Source organism: Nipponia nippon, unplaced genomic scaffold, assembly GCF_047370975.1.
Source record: "Nipponia nippon isolate SJK-2023a ecotype South Korea unplaced genomic scaffold, ASM4737097v1 scaffold_25, whole genome shotgun sequence".
Taxonomy (NCBI): Eukaryota; Metazoa; Chordata; class Aves; order Pelecaniformes; family Threskiornithidae; genus Nipponia; species Nipponia nippon.
In genome coordinates this window covers 4,615,128-4,641,949 of record NW_028262342.1, presented here as the reverse complement: position 1 = coordinate 4,641,949, position 26,822 = coordinate 4,615,128, and the positions used below count along the sequence as shown (strand labels likewise).

The 26,822-nt window shown below is 48.8% G+C and overlaps 1 protein-coding gene across 3 annotated transcripts; it reads right to left on the bottom strand.

The window, feature by feature from the left end:
- Positions 1-3,851: 3,851 nt before the first annotated feature.
- Positions 3,852-25,927, bottom strand: CD34 (CD34 molecule). 3 transcript variants are annotated; one of them, XM_087761756.1, is made up of 9 exons: positions 25,754-25,927; positions 25,110-25,264; positions 13,066-13,200; positions 12,054-12,337; positions 11,868-11,945; positions 9,263-9,410; positions 8,903-8,943; positions 7,992-8,156; positions 3,852-6,278 (listed from the first exon to the last, which is right to left on the bottom strand). In XM_087761756.1, exons 2-9 carry the CDS (start codon positions 25,156-25,158, stop codon positions 6,087-6,089), a joined length of 1,092 nt encoding a protein of 363 aa, XP_087617882.1. In that variant the 5' UTR covers positions 25,159-25,264; positions 25,754-25,927; the 3' UTR covers positions 3,852-6,086. The 3 variants fall into 3 exon arrangements, with proteins under 3 accessions (XP_087617882.1, XP_009460682.1, XP_087617883.1); XM_009462407.2 differs by lacking the exons at positions 25,110-25,264; positions 25,754-25,927 and adding an exon at positions 18,343-18,610 and having other exon boundaries at positions 3,860-6,278; XM_087761757.1 differs by lacking the exons at positions 3,852-6,278; positions 25,110-25,264; positions 25,754-25,927 and adding exons at positions 7,573-7,653; positions 18,343-18,611.
- Between the last annotated feature and the right edge of the window lie 895 nt (positions 25,928-26,822).

The window sequence follows — 26,822 nt, the reverse complement described above, 5'->3', positions numbered from 1 at the left end:
TCGCTTTTGTTAAGCTGTTAAATTGTTTCTAAACAACAACAAAAAAATAATAGCATTAGTGGTGCAAAAATCCCCCAATGAAATCACGAATCCAGCACCGCTTTCCTTGCTAAAAGTCTGAACGCCGTTCAAAACTGGTTTATCATTTGCTGGTAAATTATGTTGTACCAACGCAAGAAAAGGAAAAGAATTTTCTGAATGCATTTCCTTTAATAAGCTATTAAGACCTTGTACTGCTAATTATAACTATTAATTAGACGTCTTATCGTTCCTAAACACGTTAGCATGTTGCCAAAGCAGCAGTAAGCCTCTGGGGCAGGCGGGAGATAAGAAGGAAGATGCAAACACAAAGATTAAAAAAATGAAGAAAAAAAAATCCCAAGTAAAAGTACCAGAGATAGCAAACAAATAACCAAAGGTTGGTAGCGTAATGTATTGTTTAATTTACAGGAATTAAAAAAATGTGCACCCTGAAAATGAACTTTGTAGGTAGAGGCCCTTGGGACATCTTCTATGTCTTATGCAAGACAAAAAGAGACATAACGGGTTTCAGACCTTTTTTTTCCTACAGTTGGAGTGGGAACCTGGAACTACTCTCCTTTTCCCCCAATAAAAGAACTTTCCGTTAGAAAACTAACAGAAAAACTGTTCAATATTTTTTTTTTCTCCAGAAGAAAAACATGGACAATTTTCAATAGGAAAATCTTAACCCAGTGCAATTCCCGCAGCTGATTCCACAGCCGTCCCCCCCAAACCAACCCTCTGCCCCAGGAACAGCATCCCTGGCTTACCCGTTCTTGTCTCGCCTGGTTTTTTAAGGTTAAAAAGGAAAACTTGAAGCCTCACAGCACTTGGCACACCTTCCTTGCGTGCTGCGAAGGTGTTTCCTCCTACCCTCCTGGGGCCTTAAGAAATGAAGAGAGGAGGTGAGCCCGTGATCGCGGGAACCGCTCTGCGCGTCGCCCCGAAGGCCCGTCCCGCGCGGGGTGTTGCGTTTGAGACCCGCGTCCTGGCTCATGCAAAGCCACGCTCATCTCTGGCTCCATCTCGGGGTTTGCAACACGAGCGTATTAAAATGTTTTTAGAGCCCAATTCTTCAGCATTTGCCTTTGACAGTTTATCTCAGGGGATAGATAATCTCATTTACGTCTGTTACTACAAATCAAAACACCACCAGCAAATTAAGTGGATCTGAAGGCTAAGATTAAAGACTTAGAATTAAAACACCTGTGAAGTGCCTGTAATGCAAATAGTTGTAAATATCATTTTTTCTAGGGGATGGAAAAGCCCTACACAGAGGCTGTTCCCGTTACCTTGAAAGCAAAGGCAGGAATACCCGGTTGGTGCAGACAGGTTATACACCCGGGCATTACGTGACGCCGGTTTCTTTTCTATGGTTCGAGAAGGAGAGAGAAGGAAATGAGCATGCACATCACCCTTTACCAACGCTGGGAGATGTCTTTACGGCCATCTGATGATGACTGAGCTTTTGGCTGAGTCAAAACTGGTGCAACACGGGAATTCAGCAGGACTGGCTGGGGGAAGCCGAGGGCACTGCCAGTTCCCAGGCTGCGGTGCAGGGATGGGCCCTGCCTCTGCCAACGCCGCTTTGCCAGCTTCTTCTCCATCGGCCACCTGAAGTGTGACACGGGACGTTATCAAAGCCTGCCCGTGTTTCTGCGTTCCCTGCGTTGGATCGAAAAGCCTGCGTGGCCTTGCAGCAGATGGTGCAGCAAATATTGTAGAACTCCCACGTGAGTTTTGCAGGATCAGGCGTCGAAGAAGCAGATGGGAAGGGGATTGATGGTAAATTCATTTTAGAAATTTCATTTTAGATGTTCCCTGTTCCTAGAATATGAGCTTCAAAGCCCACTGTATGTATTACTTCTTTCATAATTCCATATTGTTAATATGTTAGCCTCTTGGCTGTATCGCCGGCAGCCCGGGGTGCAGCAGGGGTTGTGGTGGAGCAGGACCCTTCTGCAGGTGCTGCTTCCGACTAGGCACCGTTACCCACGTACCAGCTTCCCTCTAGAGCAAAGCATTAAATGTTTTAGCAAAGCACAGCCAGCAGATAGCAGCATTGTTATATATAAAATATACCCTAGACTACGTCTGCTGTGGTTTCAAAGTCATGCAGAAACTTCAGCGCATGTAAGTCTGAGGCCGTGGCCCCCCTCCATTTCGGCGCAGCGGGGCGGCGGGTCCGCCGGGCACCGACCACCCGCTCGGCTGGGCTGCAGCCTGTGCTGCAGGGGTAAACACACTTAACGAGAAGTAGTATTTCTGTAGCCTCTAAGCTAAATTGCATTGAACAAAATTTTACAGGGGGTGAAAATTTCACAGCGTGACAAGGCACGCAAGGCATCTACCCTTAAACTGAAATTTTAGTGCAATGCTCAAGTAAGTCTGTCCCAGCGGATCTGGAGCATGGAGAGCACCAGGAGAGCTCATCTTTTTCTGGGGGCCTCCAAGGCACAAGGCAAAACGCTGCTGTCTTCGAAGGGCCGTGAGCAGGAATTGGGCATCTTGCTGCTTGTGCAAGCCTGATCCTGCTGCTGAGGGATTCAGGCATTGGGGCGGCTCTTCCCAGCGCTAAATCATTGAAAAATAAATGAACAACCAGCAAAGAGAGAAAGGAGCTACTTTTCTCTGACCTGGGATGTGCTGTTTTGCTGTGGAGGGCCTGTGACAGCGAAGGGCAGGAGGTTTCTCAGCTGGGAGGGTTGTGCTGTTTTTATTATGAAAGGAACGGAAGATCCACTGAGGGACATAGTTAATAAGGCTTAATTAAAACTTGTTTGCTCTGATAAATTTGATTGGTTTCAGCCATACACAGAGCAAGCCACCTTAAATTCGCAGTAGCATTTTATGCCAGTTCAGATAGCAAGGTATTTCTTCATTTCTGAAAAAGTTTTTAATTTCAACCTGCAGAAGGATTTGGGGGCTGCCTGGACGGGTGTCAGAGCTCCTGCTTCTGTTTCAGCCTGGGCCATGGACATGTCATTTAACGGCTGTGTCACATTTATATTTAACACCTTGTATTTGCTACCATTCTTCCCCAGAGGATGCCTTCATGCGGATTATTTTCATCAGGGCATTTCACACCGACATAAGGATGCCCACCAGCTAAACAGACTCTATATGCACTGTATATGAGCAGGACATAAGGTCGTGAACCAGGCGAGAGCCCTTGCATCAACCTGGAAACATGTTTATGGGAAAGCAGGTCGCTGTTGGAAGCTGAGCTGGATTTAGCCCCCCTAAAAGCGGCCCAAAAGCAGCTGCGAGCCCGCGGGCAGTGCGGGATGGCGAGAGGAGGAGGTTGCCCAGCAGATGGTGGGACTGGCAAGGAAGGAATGCAAGGGGTTTGATAAGGAAGGAATCGTAATAACAACCTTCTCGGCAGGGCCAGAGCTGAGCCTGCCTGTGTTTAAACACAGGCAAAAAACTTCCTGAGCTGGAAGCGCAGCCTTTTCCGCTGGCTCGGCACCGTCCCTGCTCGGCCACCGCTGCTCTCAGCATTTCCCTCAACCTGGAGGTTTTAGAGAAAGCTTTTGTTTTGCCAAAGCAATTGACTGTAACGATTGTCTCTGCTTGGCTGTAGGACATTCCCTGAGCTGTGAAAAATGCACCTGACGTTTGATTAGATCTCCTACTTTTGATATAGCGAGTAGTGCTGATTAGATAAACAATTGCCAAAAAAAAAAAGCCAACCCCAGCTCCCTGTCCTGCCCCGCAGCGCAAACCAAGCCTCCGGGAGAGCTTCCCCAGCGCGCTGCGGCAGCCGGGGCTCTCAGCAGAGAAAATAAATTTGTTTTCGTGCATCTGTTCCCCTTTGCAGCCAGGCTGCGGAGGTCAGAGCACCCCGAACTAAACAAAACTGGCAGCCGTGGTTTCTGGCTGTACTCAGTACCTGGTGTGCCGCTGTCCGTGAGCCCGTGCCTGGGAAACGAGCACGAGGAAGGGTCGGCATCCCAGAGAGGAGGGGGCCGGGTCAGCAAAGATCCCCAGCCCCGAGCCTCCTGCTTCCAGTGGAGCTTGGGCATCTCCGCAAGAAGAGGCATCGCCCTGCAGATTCTTTGAGGCAGGAACCATTGCTGGTTATTGCACAGTGCAGAGTGAGAAAGCCTTCATCTTCATCTTCATCTTCATCTTCATCTGTGCCCACACACGCGTGCACACACACACACACACCCCCCCCACTCTGATGTCAGGTCAGATCCCAGCCCTGCAGATCGCCCCATGAGACTGGAGTCTTCTTTATTTATCCAGGAATTAGCTGAGCATCGTAAACATCAGACAAATCAAACAAACGAGATTTGTGATGTACGTCACTTGTCCTGCAAACATGTTTGTTGAAAGACGGGGAGAATGTGCACAGAACAAACCACAGCCTTTAGTCATCGTATTTCTGCTGGGAAACAACCTCTCCGCAAGGCGTTGTCCTCTCATCGTGCTGGCAGACGGCGCAGCCAGAGCCACGTGTCCCAGTGGGATAAACACGCTGTTGTTCCAAGGACACAACGGAGAAGCTGATTTTTAATACTCAATCTTTTTTCAACTGGGATTATTTACAGTGAGATTTGGGAGAAGCAATTTACACCCAAACAAACAAAACCTGAAACATTTTAAACTGTGTTTAAATGACACTTGCATCCATGCAAACGGCCCCAGATACTGACGGATGTTGCTGTCATTCCTTTAAGCACTGTACCAAAAAAAAAAGCCTTCCCCTCAGGTGTTCAGCACTGAGAAAAGGTTGCGATAAATTCACTATCGAGAGGGTGGATCAGCTTCAAGGGCCATTTTTGTCCTTATTTTGGATGTGGCAGTCGTTGCTGGTGCCAGCAGAGAGTCTGGTCTGAACTGCAGCCTCTCGTGGTCTGGCACCATCAGCGCCCGGCTTCCCCGACACCACCTTCGGCTCCCTACAAACGAGCTGCCCCGGTCCCTGCTCTCACCGAGCTGCACGCAGCTCAGCCTCGGTAACACGGCTTGCAGCACCGCTTGCCTCGGGAGCAGGATCAGTGCGGAGCTGGGTAGGACCTGCTCCTGCTGTTGGGCTTTTGGTGTTGGCTTTTGCTTACCAAAGCGAAAATACTTCTTTTTGTTCATGTACCCACTGCTGATGCAGAGGGAGAAACACCCATCACGGAGCCAGGTTTCTGTCTAGCACTCGTCCCACCGGGAGCCCTTTGGCATCTTTTATTCCCAAAGCCCTGCCCCGGCGTGTCGGGAGGGAGGGCGATGGGACTGCCAGCCCCAGGCGTGCGCAGAGCCGTCCGCGGCCGTATCCCACGTTCTCCAGCTCACTCGAGTGATTGATTGCTGGCTCTGCCTCATCGAACACCATCTCCAGTCCCTGACATGAAGAGACCGGGGGAGATTTTACTCTAAAACAACTACCTGTGCAGTGGTAGGATTAAAAAAGAAACAAGTTTCAGGTCTATTCACATTTAAACCTTCAATTCCACATGGAAAGTTTTACACAGAGCTTCAGCAAATTCTGCTGGAGTAGGAAATGCTAAAGAAGACATAAAGCACAAGAAGGGGGATTAAATGCCTGATGTTCTTAAAAGAGGAAGAAATCCTGCGCTTAAACATAAAGATGAGGTAAAAACCATCTCGGTTAACCAAAATTATCTGAAAACTGAGAGGTTTTTGTCACTGAAATCCCAATTTAACTATTTTAATCAGCCTAACACACTGCCACCAAAAATTCTGACTGTTTGGAGCCTGGCTCAAGGCTTCTGTAGCTTCAGTCTGCCTCTGCTCAGAAGCTGTTCGGGGCTAAGGGCACGTGCGCTTCTCATTAGGTTCTGCTAACAACAAAAGCAGAGAACAGCAGCCCAAAAGTGTCTTGTGTGGCCAGCGGGAGGAGTAGGAGGAGGCAGAGAAGCAGGGCTTTGGTGGCTCTGGCGCTTAATGTGCTTTAGGCTGATTCTGAAGTTCTTCACAGAAATAAGAATAATAAAAAAAAAAAAAGTTCTGCAATTCCCTTACTGTCCATAGAAAACTCTTGCCCTCCCTTTTCTCTCCGCTCCCCTCTTAGTTCACGCTAAGGATGCACTTCTCAGCCCGGTTCACATCTCCGTGTCGGCGGGACTGTGCTGCCTGGCTGAGTGGCCGTTTTTGGAGGAGGCTTGGCCGGTCCCGTTTTCCTGAGTCCCACCGTTGAGGTTTGGCTTCTCCTGCAGCTCGGCTTGCTCTTGGGGGGACATCATCAACATCGTGTTTCCCTGGCTACCGTTTTCCGTGTAATATGGGTCTTCAGCCTAAACAGGTACATAAATAACAAAGGCAGAGTTAGGAAGGGGAAAGGGCTGACAGGCACCGGCTTTGATTGCAGGCAGCAGCTTGGCTGGCTGCCTGCGCTTCCTGGACAGGAGGTACAAACAACTGCAGGCATGGGAACCTGCTCTCGCTGCCGAGAAGGGGAACAGAGGGCCTGAACCATGCCGTGGCAAGACGAAGCAAGAAAACCAGTCAGGAACTGCATTTTTTCCTCCTGGACCTGAAGAGAGAAGCCGTCAGGTTTTGCTGTTTTCTCATAACCAGGTTTTGGAGCTGACCCTGCAAAGCTACCCTGTGACAGACCACCGCTTTGGCCAAGAAGCACCATTTAATGAAAGCTATGGAAATGGTCTCTTTTTTCTTTCCCTGTCCTTCTTTCTTTCAGCCTGTAAACAGATATACAGCTTGCAGCAAGGTGCTAGCAGAAGTGCAGGACTGCACTCCAGCACATGCAAAGACATGCTGCGTGGCTTGTTACCGCTATTGCTATAAGGAGCAGATGCTTCTGGAGGATCCAGAGCAATAGCAGAGCTGCCTCCGTCCCCCACCACGATAACTCCCCATGTGTCGGACCGTGGCAGGTCTGATAGCAATGCAGTGGGCGCTGGTGGTCCTGGCAATTGCCAGCTGGTAGCAGATAGCCCCGCTCCTCGTTTGCTTGGCGGCATCCAGCACGCACAGAGGGCTGCCGAGCTTCCCAGCCGCCCCGTCGTTTCACTCGGCCCTTTTGCTGACACCCTTGTCTGTGGCAGCGGGATGGGCGTGCTGGACACATCTCACCTAGAAACCGGATTGACACTGCCATGCACTTACATGGGCAGCTCCCAGCCATGCATTTACATTGCCTTTCACTTGCTGCCAGCATCCAGGAGGTGGTATCCGGAGGCATTGGGCTCGAGATCCCAAGCTGTGATGTCCCTGCCTCTGACACGAGCACTTGACTTCCCATCTGCATGTTTTGAGAGCATCCTTTCTGGCAATGAAATAACCTAGTTGCTTCCCAGGACACAACTGTTCATGTGCCCACGAGCAGCGGTAGGGGAAAAGCATGGCCTGTCCTCACTATACAGAGGGCTCACGTCCCCAAAAGCCACTGGTAGGGAAGAGTCCTCAGCGGTCAGCCTGCCTGCAAAGGGGAAAATGGAAATAGGAAATGTCTTTCTCTTTCCTTCTTTCTTGATATATTTTATTACCATCACTTGTTAAGTGAGGGGAGAAATAGCCTTTATTACAGCATCGGTACAAGACAGACATATAACTCAAACGCAACAAATGGAAAGTTAAAGTGTGTCACTTTTAATGACAAATTCATAAGGTTTTGGTGTCTGTGGAGGGGTCTTGCTGGATGAGTTCTTACTGCTGAGCAAAAATAAGTGTTAGACCTAGAAGTACGAGCGAGAAAGGGGCAGTTTTCCCACAGGAGCAATCAGCTAAGTGTTAATTTTAGAAGGCAAGAGAGGTTTCCCTTCACCCCGCACGGTCTGGCCTCCCTGCTCCTGCCCTTCGCTTGCCCAGGCTGACCCAGCCCCGGGTCACAACGCCCCGCGTGCCGGCCGAGCCGTCCCGTCGACCTGGGGACACACAGGGAGGCTGAGGGCACCGAGCCGCAGGGTGCGGAGCAGCCCCCTCCTCTCCGCCCGGGGACCCCCCACCGCTCCTCGCTACCTGCTGTCCTGCCATCTATAAGCACTAACCAGCCGCTCTCCCGCGGGGCTCCAGCTCCGCCGCTTCATCAGGAAATATCCAGCCAAGCCCAGGAACGCCAGCAAGAGTCCAGATGTGACCAAGGCAATCAGGGTCTTCTGAGAAAAGTCCTGGTGGTTCCTCACGCTCCCCCGTTTAAGGGATTTTATTCCAAACTGGAAAAAACACCGAAGAAGAGAGCTGGGAGTCTGACAAACAGGAAACCTGTGCATCTGCTGAACAGGCACCGGGCTTAAAACAATGCTGCTCTTCACCTCCTTGTTAAACTTCACATAAACAAAGCTGGGCTTTGCTACCCAAGCTCCTGAGCTTTGCACTTGCCCTGTGAGCTCTCACGTCCTCACGGTCTCATTTCCCATCCTAGTGTCTTCTGTGGCACAGGGCAATTTTCTCCCTTGGACAAGAGTGCTCAGGCCCTGAGATTTAGAGCATGCATCTGCATGGCTGAAATATCTTTGTGCACTGCTGTTGCAGCTCTGTTGGCTGCCATTTATATAGGCACCTGGAGCTCAGCTTTACAAGCCGATGGCAGCCTCACTGAGAGGAGGAATTAACGTCAGCGTGGTACTTTGAAGAAGCAGAGTGCCAATTACATCCTAAGAGTTATTGTTGGGATCTAGGCCTTTTTTAAGAACACACTACCAAATTTTACAGTAACTATTTCAAGCATTTCTGCCTTCAGTAGTTGTACTAGTGCTCTTACGGCGCACCGCTGCCTTGCTGCGTGTCTGGTGGTTGGCTCCAACATCTCATGTGCCAACGCTCAACAAGCACCTCCGAGATGGAGGCAGGTTCAGGTCTCAGCCATCTGCCCCAGCCTCAGCTGACTGCCTAAAAATCTCCTTTCTCCAGCCACTCAGGCCATCCATTTTTCTCAGCTGAATTTGCTCGAGGAATTTACCTTTTCCCAGTGAGACTCCTGGAGCATATCTGTAGCAGGATCTGCAAGGTTTAAAACAGGAGAGGCACATTACAGAGAGGGTCACGCTGCAGCTAATGCCAGCATTGAAGAGCCTGGCCATTGCTGAACACGGAGGAGCCGTGAGCCCCTTCGCTGCTCTGGAGGCAACGCCATGGCTCCGTGGACCCAGCAAGACCCCAGAAGGAAGAGCAGTAGTTGCAGAGAGAAGTCTCCTCCCAGGCTGCAACTGAGGATTTGTGTTCCACAGCCTCTCCCCACAAACGGTCCCCTCTCCCGCTGCCCACATCGAGGTCATTTCCAGCGGTATCAATGACAGCCAAAGGAATTCACCCAACTGACCTCTCTCACCGACGAGGATGAGCAGCATACACTCACGGTCCACCTCGGATTTAGCGAGTTTAATCTGGCAGGGGGAGCGAACGTGGTGGGTGCTCCCTTCACATATTGCACTCCATAAGTCTGATCCTTTCATCTCTAAAAAATGTTTCTGCAAAATTTTCAAACAAACAGCCATTGAACCAACCAAACCGACTAATTCTCCATCACAGCTATGCTGAAGATGTACCTTCTGCTGGTAACGTTGTGCATTCACTCTTTGTGTTTTGGTGGCTTATCTGTGCTGTGCAAAGTGGAGCAGAAGCAACAACAAGTGACCACCAGCACTGGGCTGGGTGTCAGACCTCCACCTCCCACTTCACCACTGCTTTGAGCCCCAATACCAACACCTAGAAAATGGAGATGCTTGTTTCTTGTTTCTTAACTTAATGAGGTTAAATTAAATGACGATATTATTAGCAACTCTTGCAAATGGCATTTAGCCAAAGCTAAATTTAGGATCTGAATCGCATAGCAAGTCCCTCCAATTTTTGGACTGAAACAGCTGCCTGAAGAGCCCTATTGTTTCGGAGTCCCAGGCAGGGGCTGGGAAAGGAGGGAAATAACAAAGCAGCATTGAGCCTTCCCGTTTAGGAAATGTCTTCAATGTTTTTGCTAGGTTGCTGATCAAAGGCTAGGCAAAAAAATACGAATTTCTCACATTTTAGAGCTGAACCGACTCTTGGGTGGAAGAGGAAGAGAAGTGAGGAGCTGCAGCTTTTCCCTCTGTGGGCCAATTTCTGTATCAGACAGGATAGGCTTTCTCCTCGGGTCTATTTTCAGCCACAGTCAGGCTTGGAGACAGAGCCCACAGTTGCTAAAAGACATTATCAGCTTCCCTAACATCCTTCCAGCTGGGCACATCATCTGAACTGCGGCCATGCCCACCCCCTCGAGACAGAGGCCGGCTCCAGCTGAACGCCCCGTCCTGCCCCTGTCCTCCACTCGCTCCCCGGGAGGCACCCACCAACGTGGGGCTGCGCAAGAGGAGGAAACCCTCCTGTCTTGCAGTGTTGTGCAGAGCCAGGCAGCTCAGCACCTTCCTCTCTTTGCCTTAGAATTGCCTCAGTATTGTCCTGGGATCGCCACATCCTCTTAGCGTACCAAAACACAGCAACTTATCCATGGGATAATAACAAACAAATCATTTTCAGCTGTTTCTATAGAGCTTGGCTTGGGGTGAGAAAGACCAAGATGGAACAAGAGACCCAAGTGTGTATTTTCCTTTCTCTGCTGCGGAAAGAACTCATCGGAGTGTCAGAGTTTCCCTTTGCAATTAGCAGCACTGGGTGCCAGCTTATTGCTCATTTGCTTTGGGAAAGGCCAGCAGGAAAGCGAGGCACAGCACGGTCCCTCCTATCTGCTCTCCTTGCAGACGCTCTTATCTGCTTCCCAGCTTCAGCGCCTGCTGAGCCTGAGCTGGTTTTTCCCGCTGGATGATGAGTTGAGGTGGAAGCATGGGAGAGGTCTGCTGTGGGGGGAGAGCTCCCAGAAAAACACGGTTGGCAGTGGGGCGGCTTGACTCGTTTCACACGGAGGGAGGGTTAAGAGTACGTGCAGTTAGATACAACGCTGTAGGATATGTTATGTATGCGGCCATTTCTGCGTGTGCAGGTACGTAATGCACGCGTGATGCCCAGGAGGTGCCGTTGCCCACTAGATGGCATCTGTGACCGGAATCACTCGCTCCCGGAGGAGTTTCCATGTGAATTCTTCCCGAAGTGCTGTCCCTGTAAACAGGAGCAAGCCTACATGCCATTTAATCGCCAGTTTGCAGAGAAAAGCCAAGTAAAAATTCACTCATCCTATGGCTGGCAGCATGGCTGACCAGAAGTAAAATTAATCATTGCCATTTTATACCCAGGGCATCGTCAAATCTGCTGTCCCACAAGATCCAGCACGATCTGGCCTCTGCTGCAGCTTGTACCTCCTGCGTGAAAGGTTGCTTTCCTCCCACCCACACTAGTGCTTCAGCCGGACCCTTTTCTGCTTTTATAAATGCTTCATTTTTGGTGCACAAGGCCAAGAGCAGTTGGAGAGAGCCCGGGATTCCCTTAGGAGTCGGTGCAGATGGGGACACTGACCTGCCACCCCTGCTCCTTCAGATGCCCTGTTTTCTTTCCTAGGGCAGTTGGCAAGACAAAAAAAAGGCCCTCGCCATCCCAACAGGGAAGAGGAAGAAGAAGAACAAAGGCAATTTCCCGTCAAACATGGTGGGAGATACTGTAGAAGCTAAATTGACCCCAGAGCTTAATCATGAAAAAGGATGTTTTATGCAACCAGGAGGCTGCATTTCCCCTGGGACTGCTGTGATCATCGCTTTGGGATCCTCCTGGGACTGCTCTGATCATCCCCACCTCCATCAGTTTGGCACAGCTCAAATGCTGTGCCCCAGGGATAACGGTGTGAGCTTCCCACCCCAAACCAACCCCCCAGGCACGGTGGGTGACCCCATGGCTGCAAGCCTGAGAGCCCCGCAGGAACCTGCCCTCGGCTGTTTGCTTGCAGCCCCCCTCCTCCTGCATGTCCCCTCCTTGGAGACGCGTGGCCACCCGGGGCTGCAACTCACGCAAGTGCTGGACTCGTTGAGCTGCAAGCAGATGGCTCCAGTGTCACTCACTTCTTTGACGTTGTGGCATGAGATGGGCTGGAAGGGAAAAAACCCACAGTGGTGGTATCAGTGGTATCAGGGGTTGTGAGACAAGTCCAGCCTCCTCGCAGTCCCACAGCCTGCGGTGCCCAGCCACATCCTCACCTTCGGGCTGTCCCTGGCTGTGTGCGGTGACGTGGTGGCAACCGAGACATGAGGATACACCAAGGTGGCAGGAGAGCTCGTCAGAACCGGCATGGACCCTGGGGTTTCTGCTGCCGTGCTGTGTTGAGTTGCTGGGCTCTTGGTTGTGGGGACCCCTTGGCTCACGCGGCCTGGATCCAAGGTGGTGCCCAGCGGCTGCGGGGGGGCTCGGCTGGTCTGCGGGCTCGTCCGCTCGCTGCTGAGCCCCGGGGAGGTGGTGCTGGCTGCCAGGACACTGGCCACAGCTTTGGTTTTGAAGAAAAGCAATGAAAAGGATACATGAGAAAGCTTAAGTCCTCTAAAATCAATGCGTGGCATTGCGATGACTGAAGTACAATATTGATTTGTCATAGTCAGCGGTACCAGAACGTGTTATTGGCTATATAAGAAACGCGCATTAGACTTGCTTCAGTTACCTAATTGTTACATGCGCTTCATAATCTGTTTACAATGGGCTAATTTCCTGGGCACGACAGCAAGGATGCCATTGCCCGACCTCCCCTGCATCGCCCTCGCCTCCCCCTTGGCCCAGAGTCTTCAGAAAGCTGTTCTGATTTCAAACGGCAAAAGAGAAAGGCACCGTACGTCTGTGCAAGGGTCCCTGCTTCACAGCCCTCCAGAGCCTTGGCCTCCCATCAGAAAGGCTGACCGACCTCTTACAGGTGCCATTTGCTGAGCCAAGAATAGGTATGTTGAGATAAAAGATTAATGAGCATTTTGTCCCATCATCTCTTATCTGTTTGGAAAAGGATGGGTCTAAGCTGCCCGTCTTGAAGACAGCAGTGTTAGGTTGCCCCAGGTGGGATTTTTTTGGACAGGATTCAAGCTTTTGACCAAACTATCAGGCTCTTTTTTGAGAGCACAACCCATGCACTGACTTTGCAGTTTCTTAGGGCAAGCCTGTGCACTTAATAAATCTGATTATTAATGCAAATGCTACCAGGAATCACGGGGGAGCGAGGGGAGTGATTACCGGACGTCTCTGCTGTCGGCTCAGCGCTGCTGGGGGCTGTGGGGGCTCCGGTGGCTGCCGTGCTGCTGGTGCCTTTCGGTTCCGTGGCTGGGGCCGAGGGTGCGGGGGAGTCTGTCGGGCTCCCAGAAGCTTTGCCTGGGGGCAGAGGAAGGTGTTAGGGGCTGCCGTCCCCCAGCCCCGAGCCCCTGCCTGCCCCCGAGAGTCCCTGCGGGCAGGGCAGGGAGGCGTTAGATGCTTTCAGAAATTCGCTTTCTTCTTGCCCCAAAATGGCAGGCTGCCTTAGAGCTCATATGGGAGAAGCTCAGAGACTAAACATTTCGGCTGGGTGAGTACCAAACTTCAGTGCAGCCCTTGCAGAGGCTCCAGGGCTCCCGGGGCGGTGCTGGAGGAGGACAGGCTCCTTTCTGCCCTCATCCTGTCCGATCCTCGGGCTTACCGAGGGATGCACAAAGCTGGATTTCATAGTAGTTTGGGTTTATAATCCTTGGAGGAAAGATTCAGGCCTTGGAAGAGATCATTTGTGCGCCTCAGGAAAAATAAGTTGGATTTGCAGTTGCAGGCACAATCTCAAAGTAAATAGAAACATTCCCGTTGGCCTGGGACCAGCTCTGACTCATGAGCAAAAACATCTTTGGAGGTAAAACAGTATGTTTGGAGAATGGTTTGCTGTTCTAACTTAAAGTTTATATATTGCTTCCTGGTATGTTACAAAGATGACACTTCCAGCTTTTCCTACTGAAATGAACTATATGAGTCAGTGAAAATGCATTTCTTCCCATTTCTTAACCTTTTCTAGTCTTAAGATCTATTTCCACTTTTAACAAACAGCTTCAGTCTCTACTCCAGGGCTGTTGCTGTTCAAGATTCTTATCTAGACACTAAAGAGAAAATCATACAGAATACGTTGTTTCATTTGTATTTCTGCCCAGGGGAGCCTGAGCTCCGAGAAGAGTTACTTCATCCCTCCAAACAACCCTTCGAGATGGAGCAGCACTGACAGGTCCTGATCAGCCGCCCAGCACCAGCGCCAGGGCAGCGGCTGGGCTGAATGCATCCACTGCCAGTTCAACATGCATTTATGTCGCGTGCACTGCGGTATTGCCCTGGCAGGAATTTTTCTGACTTGGGGTGTTCGTACTTTGCTGGATCAGGTCTAGAGAACCTGGACGGTTTATGAAAAGCAAAGACCGAGATGACCGCAGTTCATTTTGGCAATGGGTGACAGCGGGCAGAGCTGCTCGGCTGTTCCTGCAGCCGGCGGGTGGTTGTACCGGAGGATGCTGAGGGGGGAGCACACCCCAGCCCGGCCCCACGGGGCCGCCCGTGCTGGTGCATCCCATCCCATCTGGTCCCATCCCATCCCATCCCGTCCTGTCCCATCCCGGCCGGGCTGCAGCTGCTCTGGGCGCGGGAGCACCGGGGGGGAGGCAGGGGCCCTGCCGAGGGCTCGGTGCAGGTGTCTGGAGCCGGGATTTAGGTTCTGGCATGGCTTTTATTTAAGGGAGAAGTTTCTTCTCTCCAAGACAATTCAGTTCCAACTGGTTAAATCACCGAGTTTTTCTGATGAATTTTAACAAATCAAAAGCAGGAGGCATGACTGCATGCCCAGAATAATGAGTAGCACAAAGTTAAATCCACGCTTGGCATGCAGCTTTGTGTTTGCATGGACCTTAGCAGGAAACTTTACATCACTGGAACAATGCAGCGCCTGGACTTGACCTCCCCAAGTGCCACAGCCACCCAAGCACCTTTGAACTATTCCAGATGTTTGTAAAGCACCAGAGGTATTTCTAATCAAAGTCTTTTCACCACTGAATATCATAAATTGAAGCCTGGGTTATTGCTCAGTGTAAGTTGTGAGAAGACTTGTCACATAGTATTTCTTTTTCTTCCCTTTATTGTAGTGTATGCAGGCGCTTTTATAGACACCATGGCTAAGTTTTTTGAAACCTTAGGACTCATGAGATAAATAATGATCCAGATGTGAGCTGGATAATCCACATGGTGCTCAGCTAAAGTGGGTCATTTATTGCACCATACATTTTTACTAGCTTTGCTAAACTTTGTCAATTTGTTAGTATTAAGGGGTTGAGAGTTTAAGCATTTATTAACCTCGGAGAAACCTTAACCTGGTAGTGCTAGCACATGCAGGAGCAAAAGCATGCAGACATGTGAAAGAAAACTGTACTTCCCAGTAGCTATTGTATTTACCTAGCTAGCTTTTAAAAAGTAAATGCCTCTGATTTTTAAAGATATTTTAATAATGGGGCTCAGGAAGTATCTCAGCTCAAATCAAATTAAAAAAAGGAACACTATAAATGTTGAAGTAGTTGACTTGGTCCAACACTCATCCCTGAGCGCTAAACCAGGACCACAGAAGGCAAAACTCTGCAGTGGCAAAGGCTCAGGAAACAGGAGAAAAGTTTCCATAATTTGTGCTCTGCTCTGCACCCGCGGCAAATTAAACACGGGGGTTTCTCCCCTGCACCTCCATCCCTGCAAGGTGGAAGGTGCAACCCGCGGGGGATCCCCAGGCAGTAATTGCACCTCCTATGCTGATACCGGCTGACACACGAATCTCTTGGTAAACCTTTCAGTGAACCTTTTGCTAACTGGGTGCCTACTTCAGTGCTCTGAGACAGAAAGCCTGTGCCAGGATAGCTTCTCGAACTCTTAACAAAGTGGTTTCCCAAGCTCAGCCAGCACACCAGAAGGGCTGCGGCTGCGTTACAGCAAAGCGCCGCAGGTGAGCCGGCACCCCGGCACGTACGTACCGCGGGCACCAGCGCCTGCAGGAGAGGAGGGTAAGGAGAGCAGGGAGCTGCAGCCAGCCCAGGCGTCCCACAGCAGCTCGGCCAAGGGCTCCAGCCTGCATCACTCACGCCTTTCCAGTTTTACTGCTCGCAGCCATGTGGCAGGAATTCAAGCGGGTGGAGCCCTCTTCCCTCTGGAAATATCTGATAAAAATCCCTTCCCTCCCCCTTTCCCTTCTCCCAGACAGGATATGGGTGTGGGGCCGCAGTCACGCAGGGCGCAGAGGCCTGGGGGCTGCGGGGAGCCCCCCGAGCCGCCGCGCCGGACCCCAGCTGCACCAAGGGTTTCCTTGGGTTCGGGGCTGCTCTGACAGCGGGGCGCTGCTCCGGAGCCTGGCACCATCCCGGGCACCGAGGTTGCTCCTGGCTTGCGCGGTTACGATGTGCAGCCCTCGAAAGGACGTTAAACTCAAGTGGCTGTGAGTTTTATAGCTCCTTTTTCCTTCCCTGATTTTTAGAGCTTTTCTAGATCTTGCAAAAAGGAATGAAGGAAAGAAAGAATGCTTTAAAATTACAAGAGATTTTCTTTTTAAATCAAGTTTGGCAGAGAAGAATCAAACCACATATGAAACAGAAAGATTAAAAAAAACTTAAAAAAAAAAGCACGTGTTTGTATTAGGCACAAACAGAATACGTACACTGTTCCATGCAAGTTTTGTGACAAGCACAGGGCAGCTCTGCACATGGTTTATCAATACCCAGTTTTGCCCCAGCGAACCGCTCGCAGCGTCGCGCCGCTGCATGGGCGGAGGGTTCTCGAGCGGCCCCAGAGCATCAGCCCGCTCTGCGGGCCAGGGCAAGCGTAAAGTTCTCCCACGCTCATTGCAGCTCAGCGGCTCCCCAAAGGATTGGGCAAAGCCCAGAACTGCGTATTTCATGTGCAATTCACTCCCTGCGAGGCTGAACGAGGCTGCGCGTTGCTCTGGAGTCAGGCTCCAGTTAGCAGTGAGTCGGTACCCAGCCTCCGTCCTCCCCACGCCGCATCCGCACGTGGCGCTTGTAGAAGCCCTGCACCCTGCCCGGCGTGGCAAGGGGGGGTTATCCCCCCGTAAACCGCGGGGCTTTAGCTGGAGCTGTCCTGGGGGCAGGGGGAGGCTGGTCGTCCCACCCTCGTCAGCGCTGCCAGGAGCCAACCTGAGCACAAACGCCCCAGAATTGGGATTTCCATCGGGAGACGCACAACGGAAACCTTCGCTTCATTCACTTGGACTCCCCAAAGAGGTGAAGAGCACGCAGAGCCCCAAGGATGGGCCCCCTAGTTTTTCTCTGCTCTGCACGGCCGTTACATTGAACGGAAAGAAACCCCCTCTACTTTCCAGCAAGTGCTAATAAAGCACCGTAATATTGTGCAGAAGTGTGGGGCATTGGATGTCCTGGCAGAAGAAGTGACATTTTGCAGCATTAAACCCCCTGTTGCCCGGTAGCTTTGTCTTTACAAAGGCAAAGCTTTTTATCACTTTTGTATCACTTCCGCTGTTGTATCACTACAAGGAACTCGGGTTTTGCATTTCGGGTAAACACTTTTGTCTTACACCCCCGCTCACTGCTCACTTCAGCCCAACCAGGCAACCCTGAATTTTATTTCTCTCCAATAAAATCTTTTTTTTTTTCCTTCCTGTAAAATTAACATAGACTGGAGGGTCAGGCATAACGGCTCGGGTGAGCAATATACCTTGGCAGCAAAGGGAACATGAAAGGAGCACCGTGAAACAGAAGAACAAAATACAGCAAATTCTTTCAATAGATCTAGTCACTCACATTCACGTGAGTGAGGAAAAATTACATTTGAGGAGACACCCGCAGGTTCCTGGCTCCTGTCCCAGCACGCTATGCAGCGCGCGGAGTGCTGCTTCACTTTTTTCAGTCCCTTTTTATTACTTTATGGTTGTCGGGTTTGGGACAAAAACGATAATATTTCCCTAAAATATAACCCTTTAAAAAGTACTGCCTAGAGAAAATCTCTGTATTACCATTCACTTTTTCATAGGATGAATATTTGAAGAGCTGGAATAGGAGATTTTAATATTTATGGAGATTCATTTGATTTTCAGAAAATATTTATAGTTCCTACCAGAAAACAAAAGTAAGGCTAATTCACACCAATGCAGACTGAGGAACGACTTAAACTGTGGCTGCACTTTACAGCCTTGCATGCTGCCTTTGCATCCCCTTGCGCTGCCTGTATACAGGGAGCTCTCACATCCCGATTGCTCTCCTTTTCAAACCAGCAGCGTTTTCTGTTTGCAGCACATCGCCGTGGATGTGTTGGCCAGGATGCCCGATGCAGTGCCGTTCTGTAAAATGTCACGGCAGTGTTCTTTACGTAAAATTGCAGTCTCCACTAAACGCTCATTAAAACGCATCCCCCCAAGCTGCTGTTTCAGAAGTTATACAGAAGTTGCCCCGTGCACTGGTCTCAGGCTGCTCAGTGCTTGCACTGGCATTTGCTGCAGTCAATACTCACCAGACAACTCCACAACACAGAACGCAATCCAGAAAAGCTGCCTCCACTTCATTATTTTTAAACTTCCCAACAACAGCATTCCTGCTCGCAGCTCCCGCTAAAACTGGATCTGGCTGTGACAGCTCTTGGATTTTCAGTCCTGCAGCAGCTCTGAGCTCATGTAGCTTGGTTTTAGTTCAAGCCTTTGAGATCACTCGCTTGTGGGGTGGGTTTCTCTTCAGGGGTTGTGCTTATGGTTCAGGACTGCGAGGTGGAGTTTCTCCGATTTGATTCCACAGTTTTATATAGCTCGTGGCAACCTCACTATCACTTAGGTAATTTTCTCCTCCCCACTTTCCTGCCAGCGCTTCAAAACAAACAAAAGAGCAACCCTCTCCCCAGCAAAGGATCCCAAAGCCTCACTGGGCTTAACTCTTTCCTGAGAGCTGCTTGCTTTCCCGTTGAAGTGAAGGCTCCAGCTGGAAGGAAGGATTACAGTGGAGCCTGCTGCTAAACTTCCCTCAAAGCAAAGTAAACACAATCCGATGGGAGCAGAGAAGGGGAGAAACCCCAGGTCCAGCCACCGCGGGCGAGCCCCGTGCATGGTCCCAGGGCGGTGCTGTGGCCAGTGCCGCGGAAAAGGGGGAACTCTAAAAACTGTCTTCGGAACCTGGAATTTTCTCAGCAAATTAAGCAAGGAACTCAAGGATGCAAAATCATCACTGACCTGAAGAGAAGTAACTCCATTAGCTTCACTAAATTGACTTCGGTCAAACAGAGAGCACGAATGAAATGGTTTAGAGAAGGTCTGGGGGAGAGAAAAACCCACAGGCAAAAACTTCTGTGTAAAACCTGGAGCAGAAGAGGGACTGGAGACTAATAAATAACTTCTTGGTGCTCATTTCCATTAATAACGCATTATAGAAACATTAAAAACAGTCTAGAAATACTGACTTCAGTTTTATTACCAGGCTGAACTTTACCAAGTGGAAATGGTTGGCCCTGGCTCTCCGGTTTTCCAGTGGCTGCACCCCAGGCAGGCGCGGGACCAGCTCTGGAGCCGGCAGGACGAGGGATGCTCTGCAGCGAGCAGCAAACGGGGCCGAGTCCCTGCATCCTAACGCAGCCTTAAAGAAACATGAGTATCTCCAAAAGTATTGATTTAAAAAATATATATATATTTTTAATTTAAAATATATATATTTTTTTTTAATTTAAAAATACTTTGATGTTTCCATTTCTTGATTTTTATGTCTGGGTACACCAAAGACAATAGAAATGTCTTAGTAATCATTTCGGCCTTTGGGGATTAAAAAAAAAAAAAAAAGATATGATCATTTGGGAAACTAAACTCTAGTTAAGTCCAAATTCTTCCTTTTCTTTAACAGCTAAATGATGTGGTCACTAAAGGAGTCATTGCTAACAGAAAATCACAGATGAGGTGGCCAGGAAAACAGCTATGGGAGGAAGGGCAACGAAGCACTCGCTCGAGGTAGTATCTTTTTGTGGATGCCCCCATTACACTTCTACAGTCGCATGGCCACGGTCAGCAAAAGGATTAAAAGACAGAAAAAAAGATAGGGTAGTATTATGTACAAAGAAATCCCCAAATAGCATTTCCAGTATACACATTTATTGCTATGACAAAATTCCAGTAGCTTTTGTTTTTAGCTTAGGACAGGGGTTGGATGAGATGATGTTTAAAGGTCCCTTCCAACCCAAATCATTCTGTGATAGGAAAATGTCTCTTGGAAGGAAACATCTGTAGCTAAGAAATGTGCTCCAACATCTATATAAAGATTTCTATTATGTTCAGTAATCTGTTACTGAATGACAGAGCTATACAGCTCCATTAAACACCAAAATATCCTGATAAAATATGGTCTACAACAGGGTATAAAACCTGAGTGCGGACACAGCCCAGCTGTCTCCAACAGCTCCCAGCAAACATTTTCTCTTTTAGAGACACACACACACACACACACACACACACACACCCACACCCACACCCACACCCACCCACCCACCCACCCACACACAGAAAGGCATGACTCGGCACAAGCACAGGTTTGCATGCATATCGGCTTGGAAAATATATTCAAAAGATGAAATGAGAAAAGCAAAGTGAGACAAAGGTCCTATTTAAATAACAGATTTTTTTTTTCTGTTAAAGTGAGAATTTCGGTTGAATAACACAATCGAAAATATAAAGTTGAAATTTCAAAGCAGCAGCCTCTAGGAAGACAGCAGGCCACCTGGTGAGGACCAACAGCCCATCCACTGAAAAGCATCAAGAGAAGCTGCTGAGCTACCTCCAGCAGGACGGGGCTCGGGACCACTCGTGTACAGCGAAGGCAAAAATCTTAGAAATGGTCTAGAAATTTTATTTCAGTACTAAAAATAAGTGAACTGTAGGAAAAGAATAAAGCAAACCAGCTTGTGCCGAGCTCCTTGTTTGCACAGGAGTTGCAGGGGAGCTCTGGACCATGAACTGGTGCAGCCCCATGGTGGGTCCCCACCGGCAGCCGGTCCCCCGGCCCCCTCCTGCCTGCCCTGCCCGCACCGGGGGCTCTCCCCTCCGCCCTGCCGGGTTTCCTGCCATTCTCCTCCAGCGCGGCTCCGGGCTCCTGAATGAAAGAAACCAACAGAATCATCCGGGTTTGGCTGCCGGCTTTATTTCACCTTTCAAAACCAGACTAAAAATAGAGAGTTGGACTAAAAATAGACGGTGACTGGGTCTGCCAGACATCGAGCATGGGAAGCTCATGGGTTTGGTTTCCAGTGGAAGCTGGGCTGCATTGAAATGACATTCCCTGTGTCAAAGATGTGGGGTTTCATTAATACTTATGTCCACCGTGTGCACTATCTGAGTATGGCAGACCATGCCTTAGAACTGATTTTAGGATAGCGACTCAACTAAGCACGGCACAACAAGTAAATCTAACATATTCTCAAATGAAGAACCAAAAAAGGCCCATATCAGTTACTTATTAAGATTATTCTTTAACTGAAAGCACTGTCTTCAGAGGATTTTAGACGAGAGACCTAGGATGCTTCCAGCCATCCAACCACTCTGCTTTCTGAGTCTCAGCCCTTCCTCTAGCGCAGGCATCGCTGTGCTCCCCGTCAGGGGACGCATGGCAGAGGCTGGTGGCACTGGGACCCTTAAGCCAGCTTAAACAAGGCTGACCCAGCCTAACCAGGGGTAGGTCAGGCTTTGTTGTCTGACGTCCATTTGCAATCATGCTTCAGAGATGCTGTGAAGTGGGCAAGCTCTTCAGCTGGGGGGGTGTGTGTGTGTGTGCACACACCTCCAAGCATATTCCAAATATTCAGCGGTAAGCAGGCTCTTCAGTTATTTCCGTCTGTTTATTCAATGAGCGGAAGATAACACCTTTTCTCATTGATACCACTCTCCATTTAAACCTCTGTTTAAAGTGACTTAAGCACATTGCAGACGAATACTGTAGAATTATTTCCTCCTTTCAGACCCCTAACAAATTGTTATAGTTAAAAATTTAAAGCCCCAAATAAGAAACATGCGCTTGAATTATCTCAAAGCGGTCTGTATCAGCTGTATAAGGTTAACAACGGCTGAGCCAATTTCAACTAAACATTTACAGGATCAAGTGTCCAAATTTCAAACAGCACGGTGATGAAGGCTTGTTCACATAGACTGGGAGTTTGTCCAAGTATTTAAGGGTGATTTAATTTAATTGTGAATGATGCAATAGACATATGGCTAGGAAGTTATATGCCAGGAAACATGTTTTCTGTAAGTATTTTAGCAGGCAGATGGCATACAATAGTTTTGGTGTAGTCATTTCCTCACCTCTTAAAAGTTGCTATTTTGGACAGATGAAATAATTAGATTCCCACCGTCCTCCCAAGACACCAGCACTGCTGACCCAGAGGATGTGCAATGTTAAAGGACTATTTCTGCACGAAATCCCATCAAATAAATCAAACCTCACACTCACCTATCCATTGCCATTCGAGAGTTTCAAAGTATTTCAATAACTTTCCCACTTAAATCGAAAGTGAACGAGTTTTAATGCTTTACAGCACTCCCACCGCACAGGAGAGAACAGAGGCACGTGGAAGTGCTTGGAGCAGCGCCACGCCACAAGTAAACCCCAAAAGCCAAAAGTTTTGCGTCTCAATCCTCAGCCTTAGCAACCAAACCCAGACCGCACCACTTGCCGGACAGACCAACGCTTTCTAGAAATTACAGTCAATATCTCCTATGTCCACCATGCTCAGGCCTCTGGAGAACTGCTGCGGGAGAGCCCGCTTTCGGGAGTGGTACGAGCATCCCTACGCCTGTGCAGGGCGGGACCACCAGAGCAGAGCATGAAGCTGCAAATAAAATGGTATTTGAGCGAAGCTTGGATTATTTCTCCTAGTAAAGCTTCTAAGATGCTGTCGGCATGACATCTCCTTTGTGTTAACAGGAGGCACGGGACCAAATCCTGCCCGGGGCTGAGCAAGGGAAACTCCTGTCCACTGCTAACGCAGGACGCAAGCCCTCTGCTCTGAGCAGATGGCTGCTGAGGAACAAACTGATTGTGATTCACCTAAGAAAGGGCAAAGAGCTCAAAAGCTTCCCTAATATTATCGTCCTTATTGCAATTTCCTTAAGAACTTGAGGTCTATTTGTTTGATTGTGCTTGGTTTTGCACACTATTATATTTACATGGCAACTCTCGGGGCAGGAAATGCTTCCTTTATTAGTGTTTCAGAAACGACATCCTGAGGCTCCTATCAAGGCATCCTTTGTGCGAAGGCTGTTCTGGAGAGATTACTGCCTCAATTTCTACATCAGAGCTTCTCCGAAGCCATCTGCTTCTACTCAGCCCTGAAGAAACATCCCCGCCTGTGCCGTGGACACGCTGCCCTCCATTACAGGAGGATGCTGGACGAGCCCTCTCTTGCCCCTTCACCTCACCTTTACCTACAACTTTAAATGAAGGTTCCCCCTCTCCTCCCTTCTTTATAAGCTCACAGGAAAACCTCCTGCTTCAGCAAGAAGTACGCAACTTGTCTGGGCTCTTAAATTTACTTCCAAGTGCACAGAGCCTTTAACAACCATCATTTATGACAGACCGCTGCCTCTCTACACCACTATTTATCTAGGTGTTTGTATTCTTTGTCTAACTCTTATTTAAATATAGTTTTCAGAATTAAAGACCAAATATATATATTTTTTTTTAACTTAGGCAAAGTCTTGCCTCTTCATAGTCCTTGCAACTGCATTTAACGGGTGCCTTGCTATTTATTACCCCCTTGCACAGCTACTGCTTATTCATTTACACTCAGCGGAGCCATTCCTCAGAGAGAGACAGCTGAGAAAACCCAAGAATGTCAGACTTCTGATCTGTGGATCATATATTTTATTTTAAAAAGCTTTTGGAAATCTTAAAAAAAAGATGCATGGTTGTTGCAACTATAACATACTGTTAATAAAAGTGGTATATTAAAACAAATTGCTTAGTGTGATTATTCCACTCAAATCAATATCTTCAAATAATAAAGCAAATATGAAGCATACACATGACGACATTCAAGCAAACCATATGGTGGATAGATTGCTGAACAGTTTTATGCCTTCAACTTTTCCTTCAAGATTGTTGGTTCAAATCTAATCAAGGCTATGCTCATTTACTACCTTCTGTCTGTTCAGCGCTTTGTAGGATATTACTAGGTCTTAAATCTAGTTTTAAGGGGCAGGCTACAATGTAAATCAAGTCACTTAAGCATTTTTCCATGAAACTGTTCCCCAGATGCATATTTTCTGCAGCAATACCGGAGGTTGAACGAGTCAGAAGGAATTGCCTTGAAAAACAACGCAAGAATCGGCAAAACCAGAAGCCTACAAAAAGCAGTGGCTTTTCTAAGTTGCAAGAACGGGGGCCTAAACGTGAAGAAAGAAACTCTGGCACAGGACGGGCAAAGAGCCCGGAGATGCTCAGCCGGGGCTGCTGGTGCGACCTGGAACCAGTTTGCAGCACATGGAACATCGCCGGCAGGAAACCGCTCCAACTGCCCCGGCACGAGCGCTAAATAAAAACCTTTGTGCTCTTTGCAAGTAATTCCTCCTGGCTTTGTGATGGGAAGAACGAGATCTGTGGAGATGATATCTCACCACCCGGACAGAGACAGCAACATCAGAGAGCTCGGCAGCACCAGCCCAGCGCGCCTTCCCTTCACGGGAAAAGGGCCGGCGGCTAGGGAGCCTCCCAGCTCGCAGCAAGAAAAGCCAGCAGCAGCAATGAAACCTAGCTGAAAACTCTCTCAAATAGTGCTTTTGTCAGTGTGAGAGAACCGGCTCTCATTAAAGTCGTGTTAATGCCTCAGAAAGAGCAAATAAGGTAATTACGCACCTCTACAGGATGCGGCCGTATCACTTCTGTCTGCATAGGTACAGTCGAACACGCAGAAGTGTGATTTTAGGTGGCTACTGTTGGTGCGTGGAAGTGACGGGATGGCCTCGAGATCGGCCTTTTTGGTTTTCTGGAAACATGCACATTTTTTTGAATATACGAAGAAAAACAAGTGGCTGCAGCAATATAAGAAACCGGACAGGAGAGGACAGAGATGAACTAGTCATATTTCTGTTACTATCCATCACTACTTTCGGACTGTATCAGAGTCTCATTAACCTGGCTGATTTCATTGACTGCTTTTCACTGCTGCACCCTCCAAAGTACTTATAATAAACAGCAGCACCACAAAACACCAATAAAAATCATTAAAGCATAAGTCTCGTAATTTAGTACAAAGATTACCTTCTCCATCCAGATCTGCAGACCGCTGATTGCAATTTATTTCTCCCATTTATGGATGTCATATGAACATGCAAGCTGGATTCATGGCTTGGGCTTTCCATCCATCACCAGGGGTGCAGCAAGTCCACCTTGTTGATGGACCAAGCGAACAGCACCTGAGATATACAAGATGCTTAATTTAAACTTTAATTCCAAAAAATTGCTATTTGCAATACTGTTCATCGTAAATGTGATGAAATTATGGGATCATAGAATTGATTAGGTTGGAAAAGACCTTTAAGATCATCGAGTCCAACCGTTAACCTAACGCTGCCAAACCACCACTAACCCATGTCCCTGAGCACCACATCTCCTCGGCTTTTAAATCCCTCCAGGGATGGGGACTCCACCACTGCCCCGGGCAGCCTGGGCCAGTGCTTGATAACTCCTTCCAGGGAAGAAATTTTTCCTATTTATATAGGAAAATGTTTATATGTTTATATATAAACATTTATAAATGTTTATATGTTTTATATATGAACATTTATGTATGTTTATATATATTTTTATATATATTTTTATATATAAACAGTTATAGATGTTGATATATTTTTAATTCGCTGTATTTGCCAATATACTTTAAATATAGCCACCGAACGGGTTACCTTCTTTACTCCAAGTTTACACAGAGCGTGCTGCGCACGGTAAGGGATTGCTGGAGACGCGACCGGCTCCTGCCGAGCATCGCCTCTGCTCAGCCGAGCTGCGGGGCCGCTGCCCGGGGGCCTGGGGGGAGCTCGGGGGGCGCGGAGGAGCGGCGCGGAGGAGCGGCGCGGAGGAGCGGCGCGGAGGAGCGGCGCGGAGGAGCGGCGCGGAGGAGCGGCGCGGAGGAGCGGCGCGGAGGAGCGCAGGAGCGGCGGAGCGCAGGAGCGGCGGAGCAGCGCCCCTCGGCGGCCCCGGGGCTGGAGGATAAAGCATCCCTAAAGCTTGAGCAGCCGCAAGCGGTAGCAGCTGCTCTCAGTAGGTGCACGAGGTCGTTAGTGAAGCAACACTGACCAAGATTAGGGGGGAACAAACAGCCTGCGTTGCCTTTATTTCCAGGGAGAACACCCCCTCCGGCTGTAATTTATGTAAAGTAAGTACAGCCTAAAAACTATGGTGGTATTTCTCAGAGAGAAACCAAAACTGTAATTAGGAAGTAAAGGAACGGCTTTTACTCTGAGTAAATACCAGGTTAGTGCCAGGTGTTACGGGGGCATCAGATGAGATGTAAAACTCATCACCGGCAGCAGTGAAAGGCATCTTTAAAAGCGCCAGGGGAAAAGGACTGGAAAGGGCTCTCATCTCCACCCTGGCAATTGCTGATAATAAGCGCTGCTGTTTTCTACCTGGGAAATGAGGTCCCAGAGGTACGAGTCTCTCCATTTTTCAAAGGAGGGTTTGTTCAAATACATAGACGGGAGCATCCTCAATCATTACCAACTCCTGCTGCTACTGACCCACCGCACTGGAAACTGTAACGGCCCGCGTTCAAAATACCCTTTTGTTTTGATTTTAAAGTCGTGTCCTTGGTCTTGGAGCGATAAATAAAATGAAATAGAAATCTAAGAGCCGCTTCTTTGGTTGTCTCCTGAAGAGAAGGATGCAACAGCAAAACTATTTCAACTTCAGTGCTAGATGACCTGAAAAAATGACAGGGCTCTGCTAACAGTTATGAGCGCACAGCTAAATTCA